Source organism: Sinohyriopsis cumingii, chromosome 12, assembly GCF_028554795.1.
Source record: "Sinohyriopsis cumingii isolate HCF-2022 chromosome 12, ASM2855479v2, whole genome shotgun sequence".
Classification (NCBI taxonomy): Eukaryota; Metazoa; Mollusca; class Bivalvia; order Unionida; family Unionidae; genus Sinohyriopsis; species Sinohyriopsis cumingii.
In genome coordinates this window covers 38083491-38096937 of record NC_142972.1, presented here as the reverse complement: position 1 = coordinate 38096937, position 13447 = coordinate 38083491, and the positions used below count along the sequence as shown (strand labels likewise).

Genomic DNA, 13447 nt, shown 5'->3' with positions numbered 1-13447 from the left:
ATCCTGATCTCTGTTTTTAATGTTTAAAATATGTGATTAGGATGTTTTGGCTGAAGCCAGACCATACAAAAATTAAATATTTAATTTGTCCATCAGATATTTTGTATATTTACTTCATACTTTGTTAGATGATCAAAATATATATGATTGGAGTCTTCACAATTGATGAATTATTTGTTATTGAAAATCTTATCACGTCATTTGCAGGGCAACAAAGGAGGTGTTGGTGTTCGATTTACTTTACAGAATACGTCTCTTTGTTTCGTCAACTCCCACCTTGCAGCCCACCAAGAAGAGATAGAGAGGAGAAACCAGGTATGCTTTCACAAAACTATGTCATTTTACTCAAAAAAGCAAAGTTTTTTGTAAATTATGTTCCTCTAATAATACTTACCTGACGAATTTACTCTCTGCTACCTCTAAACTCAGACCTGCCTGAAAAAGGAAAAATGTGTTTCTGTGTATATATCATATAGACAAATAGAAACATTTGTTCCAGTTAACTCACATTTCTGCCTGCTTGATGGCCATGGTTATACCCACATGTAACTAGTCACTTGAGAGAAATCTAAAATGGACTCCTTGCATTGCAGGAAGAGGTAAGAGAGATTTTCAGTAATGTCGTCAGCAAGTATTATCAAAGAAACATAATTTACTAAATAATTTTGTTGCTCCATCGAATAAATTACCTGATTACGTTAACATTAGCAGAATAGGTAAGAGGAGGATGAAATTCTGGGCATTGTATGACCACCTGTGTCATCAAAGAGGAGCATGATTTGTCTGCTAAAAGGGTGAACCTCTCCTAACATTAGCGTGGCACAACAATACAAAATTTATTTTTACATACACAAAAGAGAGTCTGTTGGATTCCGCACTTGATTATTGTTTCACCATCAAAAGTTTCCCAGATCAATCCAGGAAGAGTGGCAAATACACACCTGGATCTGAGCTTATGCTTTCATGAATGGAGTGTGATCACTGTATGTACAGCTATTACTAACCCAAGATTCAGTTCTCTCAGCAAGGATGTGTCATGCAGATGAAAGCTGGAGGAGGCTGAATGGCCATTACATTCAGCTGACTCCACTATGTCCTGAATTGAGAGTTTACGTTTGAGGCCAGGCTCGTGGAAGTCATATTTCTTGAGCTGAAAACTTCATTAACTCTACCTAACCCGTGAAAGTCCAAAGGACAGTGATTTAATAACTCCTTCTAGCCAGATGTCTAGAACTTGTTGGAAGATGTCTTGCGTTCCTGCCTTCAGCGATAGGAATAGTCTTTTACAGCTTCTGTAGATGTTTGCGTGCCTCATTGTTAAAGCTACATTAAAAATCCAAATCACACACACATACACACACACACATAGCATCTGTGGTCACTTTCAGAGTCCTGCAGCTTCATTTTCTCACAACTGATTAATCAAGGAAAGAGAGAAAATAGTTATTTATTGGCTGACTAGCAATGATATCCTGTTATAAAGGTAGTGTCATGAGAACAAATGAACCAATTTAACAACTTTATGTAGTTCAGAACTCTTGATATCAATTATATCCCACTTAGTCTGCATTTGGAACCTAGTGTTATCAGAAATTGCAAGTCTTGAATGATGGGCACTTCAGTAAGGTGGAAGACAATAACCTGTTAGATTAAGAGGCAAATACCTTCTATGTTTTTCTTTAAGGCATTCTACAATTTATATAGTTCATCAACAAGGTGACTTGACTTAGAGAGTCATGATGTGACTTACATAATATGGGGTTTCTAAATGATTTTCAACATTTAATTAAATAGTATTGGGATCTAAAGTTTATACATACCATTTTGTCAGTTTATCCTTTGTAGTGACTGACAATGTACTTTTCTTCTTGGGAAATAAAATGTGCAATCAATATCAATTTCTCATTTATTATTCTTATTGATCCAAGCTTGCGTATAATAGCTGTATGTAATTTAAAAGGCAATAAATCTTGATTTTCCCATATTTTTCTGCAAGATGTTTATGTATAACTATGGTTGAAAACAGCAACTGTTGATAGACTTTTACAGACAGCTTATGTCACAATTGTTTTCATTTTTTTCAAATATCATGTGCTGTATCAAATTAAATGAAAACTTTCACTTATCTTTTTCATTGTGTTCAAACATTTGTGCCAAATTAAATTACTGACCACAACTTTCCATAAATTTAGAGTAAATTAAAAAGAAAATTGTTGAAAAGAAAAATTAAGAGTGTTAACAAAACTAAGGGTATCCAAACATTTAGAGCAAAGATGTTATTTATCCCCATTGATAAAAAATTATAAAACGTTCAAGTGACTAATTACCAAGGCAGCTTATACCAGCATGCTTAGACAGGTTATGCAGTAAAATGAATACGATAGCCAAAATTTCAGAGCCCCTCAGTCAGATATAAAATTGTTTTGTAACAAAACAGACTCTTGCATTTATTAACCTCAAAATTTGCTCATAAAATAATTATCAAACCATATATCTTAGTCTTTTTAAAAATGAGAACAATTCTTTGAGTAGTGTCTCATTAGCAGAATTAGACTGTTGTAGGTCAGTATACTTTCCAGCTTTTGTCTGGATATGGTCCTGAATGCTTGGGTGGGGCAGGAACATCGGCCATATGCTATGTTCAATTGACCTGTCTGCATGCTTTGATTGACAGCTGCTGTTAGCGAATCAAATTGGGAATCCCACACATGGTTGCACCATCTACCATTACTTAAACAAGCTATGCTCTATTGGTTGTCTAAGTTAACAAACTTACAGATCATTTTCTTTTGTATTGTATTACTCATCAATGTAAACTGTAGAAATGTGACATTTGGATTTAAAAATGGTGACGAGATGTAGTTATGGTTTGTGTAACAGCTGTGACTAATGTGCTCAACGATTAGAAACAAACTTTCAGAATTGTCAGAGATGAATTAAACTTTATGAAAGGCCTCATGAACAGTTAAACCCATTGAGAATCAACTCAAATAAATACGTTTGTACAAAGGTAAATACTTGTTATATTTACATGCAGTTGATAAATATCCTTTTAAAGCAATATTCTTTTTTCAAACACGACCCCTTTGCCTAGTAAACAAACTGAACACCTGTGGATAAGCAATGGTTCCAGCTATCTAAACATTATCAGCTTTGCCTGCATTGAGTAGTAATACTGCCAGAACATTTTGCAGCCTAATCACATCCTTATGACATTAAATGGATGACAGATATATATATATGTGTGTGTGTGTGTGTGTGTGTGTGTGTGTGTGTGTGTGTGTGTGTGTGTATGTGTGTGTGTGTGTTGAACAGCACAGGTGCAAGCACATAGCTTTGGTTTACTCCAGTCAAGATGCCAAAGTACTTTGAGTACTGCCCATTGGCCAAGACCTCTCCTATCACGTCATCATGGTACAGCTTAATAAGGGTGACAAACTTACCTGGTGATCTGCCACAGTTCATCAGTTCAGTGATCTTCCACATCTCCTCAGATCGGGGCAAGTCCAGCTTTCGCAGACTGATCTTTGATGGATTTGTTACAGTGTTGCTCTATCGACAGTGGATGGGTGATTGAGGAGCTGTCTAAAGTGTTCCATCTTGCTTTTATCCCTTATGTCTTTATTGGTTGTGGTGCCATCTTCTGAGAGTAGAGTGGTAGATGCTGATCTTAATCTGCCAAAAACAGCTTTAATGCCACTAAAAACATTTTGGAGTTCTTGATATCAGTATATAATTACATTTTCTCATACTTGTTTTTCCCACCATCGATCTGCACTTTGCCTTTCTCTGATGCCCATAGAAATCTGCACAGGATCCACACATCACTAATAAAATTTTAGTGTCCAGATGTTTATGACATATTTATTACCAAGTTACCCAGCAAGAAACACGGCACATTTTCCAGTTGTTTGTCTAAGGTAGCAACATAAGGTGTTATCTTCCACATGGGAGTGAATCTACATATGATATGCAGAGAGCTCATTTTAAGGGCAAAGCCAAATAAACATTGTATTGTGTGACCTTATAAGGCTATATGAAAGTTAATTTGGTGCAGGATATTGCTTCCATTTCATTTCCAGTATATGAAAAATTTCCTGGATATAATCAGTAAAAAAATGTAAAATGAAATTATATTGATATTTTATGACAGCTTTAAATTAATGAAACCCAGGAATTATTACACACTTTCAGTTTTGTCTCTTTCCCTGCACCTGAGATGAGATAAAAACATTGTAAACTATTTAAGAAATTGGTTGTATAACATCAGTTTTCATTTAAAAACACATTGAATTCTGGCTGCTAAAAGTTTTGGCAATAAATATCCTCTATCTCCCTTTGTGCTAAGAGACAAACAGTTTTCGATATCAGTGAAAAATTTGTGATTTCAGAAATAGATTTGCATGGCAGCATTTGTTTTATGAGTAAAGAGTGATCTCAATAAAAACATATAATCATGCACAATTTGTATGAATTTGTGCACTTGGAGAGAAGTGATGTGTGACAATTCCTGCAAATTAATTTAAAGTCACTCATTTAAAAGTGTACTCCATGCAGTTTACAGTTTTTATTTCAATGTTAACCCTTAAAGTGCTTGCTGTAATATATGTCCTGTGTCAGGTAGAGCTGTCGAAGCACTTGCTGTGACATCTGTCTCTTCAGGTAGGCAACTGCTTACACATCTGGGATTTTTGGCTTGACATGAATGGTTGTTAAACTAAATTTGACTGGCATACTGTGCCCTGGAACAGGCATTTTGTTGTAGTTTGAATTTGCATCAAGGAAGTTTTTCAAATACTGGCTTCATGGAACACCAAAATGCTGATTCCCAATGTGGTTTATCTTCATTTTATCTGATTCATTTTGATGCATAAATCAATTTCTGAAATTTGAAAAAATATATTTTCTTTACCCTAGGTGAAAAAAGTGCTAGGATTAGCAATGTGAAACATGGATAGTCAGCCAACCAGAAATACACATATTTTTTTTGTGCCTAAGTATATGGAATTGAATAGAATCGAGCAGAGAAGTTTAAGAAATTATGCTTTTTTGTGAATAAAGAAAAGAAATTTATAGTAATATTGTGCTGATTATTCAAAGCAGTGTGTTCACCAAAGTAAAACAGACCATGGATAGCAATCAGAAACAATATATTTGTTCAGCAATTTTAAAGCATATGTTTCTTCTGGTAGACTGGTACATTATTAGTGGTGCATAATATTCAAAAGGAAACACGTAACACAGAGTTGGATACATGTCTGGGAAAGAAAGCACATGATCTGGTTCTGAATTGTTCTTCTTTCTTTTCTCATTTGAATTTGGGTAGCTTGACTTTCAGAAACAAGTTTTATGTAGCTGTTTGAAACATTCAAATACAGATTATATATTATTTTGTTATAAGCCCAGATAACTTGACTGTTGGATTTGGGAACCCCACTGAATTTAGGTTCTGTATGATTTATTTATTGCTTACCCAATTTGAATTCATGCCTTCTGGATTTTCATTTATAGGGGTGATCTCAGTTGCAGATATGTAAAAAATATTCTGCAGTTGCAAAACCTTTTTATTTTCAGGATTACAAGGACATAGAGTCAAAGATGCATTTTAAGCAGTTCTTCCCACCTTTAACAATTGCAGACCATGAGTAAGTATTTTTATTTTCATGCAATTGATAGCATTTGGCCAATGGCAAGAACTAAGTACAGATTCAAGTCACAGTGGTGTTTTTGACCTAAATGTTAATATTCTGTGTAAAAGTGAGATTAGTTTTATTCTAAAATTATTGAGAGTATCTTGATTTGTTACTGTTTATCGATACAACCGTCTTGAGAAGCTTGTTAGCAAATTTGTATGAAAACCACTCAATGTAGACCAGTGAAATTGGTAGGATTATTTAAATCCGTATGTGGATAACCTGGCTGGATTTTGAGGCCATTACATTAGGTGTTTAATGTTTTGCATGTTTAAATGTTTTGAAAACTTTTTTGACAAAACCAGATTATATGATTAAGTAAACTGTACTTAACATAATTAGATGAAATTTGGCAGGTGCATTTATTTTCATATGTGCTTGACAATCATGGCAGTTTTTATTGTTTTATCCAACTTTTATTTTTTTTAGACATTTCATGAAAATAAAATATCTTGTTAGGATATGCAGATAACCTGACTTTATTTTTCATTCCACAAAATCAATTTTTCAAGCTTTTACATTTTTTAACTTCTTTGAACTTTGACCTTTTGGTCTCCAGTGATTGCTTATGCATTTCACAAAAACATATCCAGTGGAGTCTTTATTATTATGGATTGTCTCCAGGACTTTCATCAGGGTTTTATTTCTTCTCTATATGCAGAATTCACTTGAGACCACTGCAGCATCTTTCAAATTATATGCTTTTTTATGGTTTGCATGTATTTATAATAGCAACAACTATTCACCTGTTTGTACAGAGTTATCCACCTTTAGGACAAAATAACAAAACTGGTGATACCCATATACGATGATTGCATTTTCAGCTCTATCAGTGGTTATGCTGTAATTGTTCTAGCCATGTCAGGATATGTAAAGGGACACTACTTAAATTCTTATCCTCTTTGAAAATGTCTAGTTAAAATGGATATCTCTCTTGAGATATGCCGTCTAATATCGCGATATAAGTTGTATCAAACTGCAAAAACAAAGGTCCTGATCTGCCATAGCATGATACGCCTGCAGTTCAGGGTCTATGCTTTTGTTCAACTGCTTACTCCTAACAATCTGCAAAGTCCCAGATCTGCTGGTGCTTTATTATCTGGCAGATCTGGGTCTGTACAGTTTGTAGTTGCGAAGTATATAGGGTAGTTTAACAGCCTCTCATTAAGCACTTAAAACAATACAGAATCATTTCTTATCAGTAGAAAATGCCTATTAAAGATAATTGCTTAAATAATTTCCCAAATTTTGTACGAAATCGTTAATTCTGTTAATAGATAAAAAGACTTTAATCAAGATTACATGTACACAGCTCAAAATAAATTCTTATCTGCTAAACCAAGGTCACAGATTTTTCCTACTGATCACTGAAACCCCAGCCATCACTAATCCATTGCAGCAGTGAAAAATTTCCACTTGTCACAATCATAAGTTACGTGTCAGATGAATCAAATAAAATGTGACATGTCATCCTTTTCATTGTGAAATGATCTGGATATTGTGTTAAGTGAATACCTACCAGTATGCTGTAATTAATAAATGCCTAGCTGTAGCAATTTACAGGTGTTATTCAAGGCTTTGGTAAATTCATGTAATCTCAAAACAGTTTTTGTGCATATGGAACTAGGCTGTTGTACAAATCCTAGATACTGATTTCACTTTGGATGACAAGAAAGATTTAATGAATGAGTCTAGCATTGGGAAAAGTTTGTTTTGGTCAGTTTGACAAATAATCCAGAATTATGCTGTTTTAATATCATTGTTTATAAACATTCAGTGCATTGTATGGTCACAATCAGAAAGCTGAAATAAAGTTAAGTAATGTGCACAGGAAGCACTGAAACATCAGAAATTACATGATGACAGGACAGTGCAGTTGTAAACATGATCAAGAGAGCAGATTAAGGAAGTCCCTAAAATTCTGGGCAGATGAATAGAAATGGCTGAAGAGTGACCCAGGAAATGCTCTTTGTTTTGTGTCTGCAATGAGTATTTGGTGAAATACAAAAATGTACAGGGATCTTCATTCGTTGATTTCTTTGTACAATTTTCACTCATGCCAATAATCACAATAATGATGATGCTCCTTAACTTGCTAGGAATCAAGGGAAGACCAGTAACTAGGCCACATGGACCTAGAGCTGATGAATCAGGCTCTGTCAGAAAATGAATATGTACTTTCACTGAGTCATTTTGTGAAAAACATTACTTAGTAATAATTGTTTTGAGTTCATGATAACGAATATTGTTGAATTTTTTTAAACCTGATCTGGTTTTATGTTGATTTTTGCAGGATCAGTAAAATTTAGGCACAATCACTAAAATTGTATGGTGATCTTTGGTTTAGTGGGGAAAAAAATCCTAATTTCAAGCTCTGCATGTATTTAGAGGGATATTGTTGTTTGCTTATGAACATAGAAAGGGCCATGATTAACAGAATCATAGATCATAGAAAGTTGAAAGGGCCATGATTAGCAGTATCATGGAGCATAGAAAGGGTCATGATTAGCAGTATCATGGAACATAGAAAGGGTCATGATTGGCAGTATCATAGAGCACAGAAAGGGACATGATTAGCAGTATCATTGAGCATAGAAAGGGCCATGATTAGCAGTATCATAGAGCATAGAAAGGGCCATGATTATCAGTATCATAGAGCATAGAAAGGGCCATGATTAGCAGTATCATAGATCATAGAAAGGAGAAAGGGCCATGATTAGCAGTATTGTAGATCATAGAAAGGGTCATGATTAGCAGTATCATAGATGATAGAAAGGACCATGATTAGCTGTATCATAGGTCATATAAAAGGCCATGATTAGCAGTATCATAGATCATAGAAAGGGCCATGATTAGTAGAAGAGTTGACACCAAGTCATTTAAATGTACTATGAATTCTATATTCATCAATTGCAGTGTGATATTTTGGATAGGGGATCTGAACTACCGTGTTGATATGGATATCAATATGGTCCACACCTTCATTAAAGAAGAACAGTACAAGCCTCTACTGAGTAAAGACCAGGTAAAAACATGCATTATTTTTTCTGTTATGCCATCCTTTTCTGTTCACTTGTGGCATTAATATCCACCATTTTATGTTGCAAGTTGGACCGCTCGGGTTTTCTAAGTTGTTAGAACATCCGTCTTCGATGCAGGAGGTCGTGGGTTCGAACCCTGGCTTAATCGTACCAAAGACATAAAAATGATACTTACAGCTGCCTCTCCTGGTGCTCAGCATTAAGAGGTTTGTGTTAGGACTGGTTGGCCTGGTGTCAGGATAATGTGACTGGGTGGGACATGATGCTACATGTCTGCAGCATCATGCCACAGTGCTAGACAACACTATAAACTGCCACACTGCAGACATCTTAGCGATATGACTGAAATTGTTTTAGAGCTATGTTAAAAATCCAAATCACACACATGTTGTGAGTTAAAGTTTCATTTTACATGATTTTGCAAGTCAGATTTATTATAAATGCATCTGGGTCCAGCAAATTCATTGCTACCAGAATACTGGGCTCCTTTACGATATCAAAATGTACATTAAAATTTCCTTTAATAGGTATTATAATTGTTAATGACGCATAAGATGGTAAACGATAGTCTCGAAACCACTGTATATACTCGCTTAAAGTCGAGTTAAACTGTAAACAGCATGGACCCTGATCTGCCATAACATAATAGCATTGGCAGACCAGAGTCTTTGTTGTTCATTTTATTGATTACTTCTAGCAAACAGCAGAGACCCAGATCTACTGACGTATTATGCAGTGGCAGATCTGCCTCTGTGGTTTTTAATTGGACTTGTAAGCGAGTATAGATGGTAAGTTTCATATTTGCATGATAGGGTTGCATCTAAGAGGCATGATTATGAAGTTCCTGTTGAATTTGACAAAACTATGCTGCACAAAATAATGTAGTCCCCATGCACTAAAAATTGGCACAAAAATAAGCATTATTCACAAGTGTATTTAAATAGCATGCATGTCATGTTTTTCTCCCTACTTATGAAATATATGCTGGCTCTGTCCCAAAAAATGTACATGCTAATCAGACATAGTTTATTGGAATCTGCAGTTCTGATTCACTGTCTTACATATGCATGCCTTATGCCCCAAAAACTAACCAAATGGCTGAATAGAGAAACAGCCCAAACTTTTTCTCTTTTTGATTTTTATGATAGTTCCAAAGAAATGATCGAAATTGTTGAGAATCAACAGCAGGAAAATCAGGAAAGTAAAGATATTTACACTGACAGTGAATATCAGCAGTGACTGTGATTACTGTAGTGCATCCAGGACAAAGAAATGAGATGGTAGTAATTGGTAGAGGTGATCACCTTTGACCTCTCGGCCACCCAGCAGTTTAATGAGCTTGCAATTACATATAGGTGGCAGACTAATGAACTCCACATCACCTACAGGTAGCAGTCTAATTCTCATATATATATATATATCAAATTATAGCAGGCGAAACAGTCAAATAAGCCTCATATTACATATAGCTACCATACTAATGAGCACCACATTACATTGACAGACAGCTCACACAATTTTTTGAAACCCATGCATCCCAATGGGGGTGAAGTTAGAGTGGAGTGGAGTGGATTAAAAAATGTCCCCATCATCACTCCATTCATCCTGACAGGTTTGCTGTGGTCGCTCACAGAGATATTCTGCATACCATACTTTCTCATGGAGTTTTGGTTTCTATCAAATAGGTGTGTTTTTCTGTGAGTGACCTCCTGAAGCATGCTTTTTAGATTTTCTTGGAGAGAGATATTTGATGGTTTATCTGCATCATTATCAGCTGATTATAAACATTTCCTGGTTCTAATGATGATAATTTAATATATATAATGCCAAATCATATTTTACTTCACAAGCTGTATTAACACTACTTTACATTTTTTTCATTTATAAAAGGCTGATCAACATCTTTTGCAATACATCTATACTTTTACTGTATTGAAAGATATCTGAACAAACTTGCACACTGACTTGAAACCTTGTTAGTGTAAATTTATCCTATAAACATGAAAAGTAATCCTCTGAGGTGTGGACATGTACACTCCAAAAGACAGCCACTTCTGTTTAAAAAAAACACAAGTCAGAAATTTACACATAAATGCAAACCTTGTGTTTAATCTTTCAACAGTAATGACCCAGTCATGAGGTTGTATATAGATGTACACAGCTATGAACTAGTTCAGTTCTGACTAAATTTATACTGCAAGGGACTGGTCATTTAGATTATGGGACTATATTGTTCTTTCCGATTGGGGTATTTTTTATTCTTTCATTCATCACAAGATAAATTTTTGTCAAGTACAAAAAGGAATAGCATATTGTCCTATTTATCCTTTACAGATCAGAACAAGACAATTGTTTTCAAGCATTTAACCCCACATCCCTTTAGAAATTTAAATGGTCTCTCCGTAACAAAGACCTGGCTTCAGCGGATGTTCTGCAGAAATAAAGGAGTCACCACTGTAAACACTGTTATAAAATGTTAGCATCAGAAGATGAGGTCAATTTAAGTTTGGGAAAGGTGTGTTTCTAATGCACGAAGCCTTCCGACTTGGCACATCGTACTTAACAGCTCAATTTATGGATAAGGAATCAATCCCTTATCTTACTCAAAGTGATTGCAGATGACAACTCCTCTCTCTCGTACATAAAATATGGAATCTAAAGTTATTGTAATCAATTGCACTTGTCACTAGAAACATCATTGTACATGCTTCAGTAACAGTTTGAGTATTTCCTGACTGCAAACTCTCAGCAGTTGGCATCCTCATCTTTCACACCAAGCCAAAAAGATGCTTCAGCTGTGAGAGTTTTTCATGATTCCAAATATGTTTTGAAGAATTTTTCGCAAATATTTTGTTTCAGAAATAACACTAAAATGATTATTAATGCTAACATTACTTTTTTCATGCATGATATATTGACATGTTTAGGCAATCTTACAAATTAAATTTTTTTAATTTTGCCAGTTATAAATCTGCACATAAAAAGGTAAAATTTGGAAAAGTTCAGAATGTGGTAAGAATATTAATATTGTAACAAGATAACCAGGTGGGATTTCGGATTCACAACAGAACACTTTTGATGGTGACACAGATATGATGTTTAATAACGAATGACTTGTATGAACAATTAATTGCAATTAATATGTACGTGTATATGATCCAGATATTGGGTCAGTTAACATAAAATGCATGGACGTAATAATGAAAATACAAATAAATGTCCTTACACAGTACAAAGACAACGGATGAATGATTCACAGTAATTTCACAATGAAAAGATTAATGTATTTTACTCGAATAGTAAAACAAATGTAGTATTTTAATCATATAGTAAAATGTATTCACTCAAATAGTGAAATTATGTAAACAAAAGGGACAGATATACAAATTATCTTTATAGTCCCAATAACATACTGGGTTTTACAAACCCACAAAAATCAGCCCATGTCTAAAAGATTACATTTATGGAGTTACACGCTCCATCACCAGCACACTTGGCTACCAGTCACACTGGCCAGTCAAGCCGTCAGTATTCCAGGTTGGTCAATCAAGCAATCTGCACCCACCAATCTCGGTCAGCCCGATCACCTGCTACTCGACCAGCAACACTGTTTATTCTGCTTTACAGCTGCTATGGTTCATCTTCACAGCTGCTATAGTTGACTTTTATGGTTAGCTCTGCAGATGGTACCACGTCAACTCCGATAACTTGGATCGCTTTGGTCACTCTGGTGGTCACTCGGGTCAGTCTGACCACTTCAATCACTCTGGTCATTCTGTAATCACTCGGGTCAGCTGAAAATACATCTAACACCATGTACTATGCATGACACAGGCATATACAATAAAACATAATGATGTTATATATGGAAAGTTGTACAGATTACAGTATCTGCACAATAATTACAAAACAACAAACAGGTTCAAAGTAAACCTAACCATACCTGACAAGAATCCTACGGTACTAAATGTTTCTTAAAAATGCAGCTTTATATTGCTAATATAGATCCTTTGTTAAGTCACAAACGAGAATAGAAAATATTTGCATTATACTACATAAACCAAAGCTACATAGCAAACAGACAAAAATAAACATGTTAGTACAATAGTTATAAACTTGTACAGAAGAAATTAATAATTCACATACCTCTACAACTGAAGATGTGCAAGTCCTTAAAGTAGACCGCTTGCTGACAAGACATTCGATAATGTGAGGATTTAATCTTACGGTGAGGCATTTATACACAGATGAAGTTGTCATAGATTGTCTGTGCACTGGAAGCTTTTGTTTTTTCTTATTGAAAGCACTTTGCACACATGAACTGAACTCACTTTTTTGAAATATTATACAATATACATAAATTACCCTCAGGTATTGTTGTACACAAAAAACGAAACCTGAGTGCATGTATTTAATAAATAAAAGGATTTATACAATTCCATGACAGATGTCATACTAAACATCATAGCATCATGGAGGAAAAAGAAAGGCCAGTGGGCACAAATTCATGACCTTGTGTTTCAAAGTCATTGTGTGTGTGTGTGTGTCACACTTTATCCACATGGCCACAGTAACTAGCTGGAGAGCTTTATACCACATAAAGAAACCCACCATATACTATTAAAAAAAATAAGTTTGCATATTTTTTGTCTCAATAACCAAAGGCTGCAGCAGTGACAAACAGGAGACTGCAAATTTTGATACATCAGAATA

General features: G+C 34.9%; 1 protein-coding gene across 1 annotated transcript in view; it reads left to right on the top strand.

Moving 5' to 3' along the window:
- The window catches only part of LOC149786276 (inositol polyphosphate 5-phosphatase OCRL-like), a 254292-nt gene that overhangs the window by 82393 nt on the left and 158452 nt on the right, over nt 1-13447 (top strand). The window contains exons 13-15 of the mRNA XM_089976660.1: nt 208-315; nt 5575-5645; nt 8610-8718. Of these exons, the coding sequence (XP_089832786.1) occupies nt 208-315; nt 5575-5645; nt 8610-8718 (288 nt within the window). The remainder of the gene's footprint in view (nt 1-207; nt 316-5574; nt 5646-8609; nt 8719-13447) is intronic.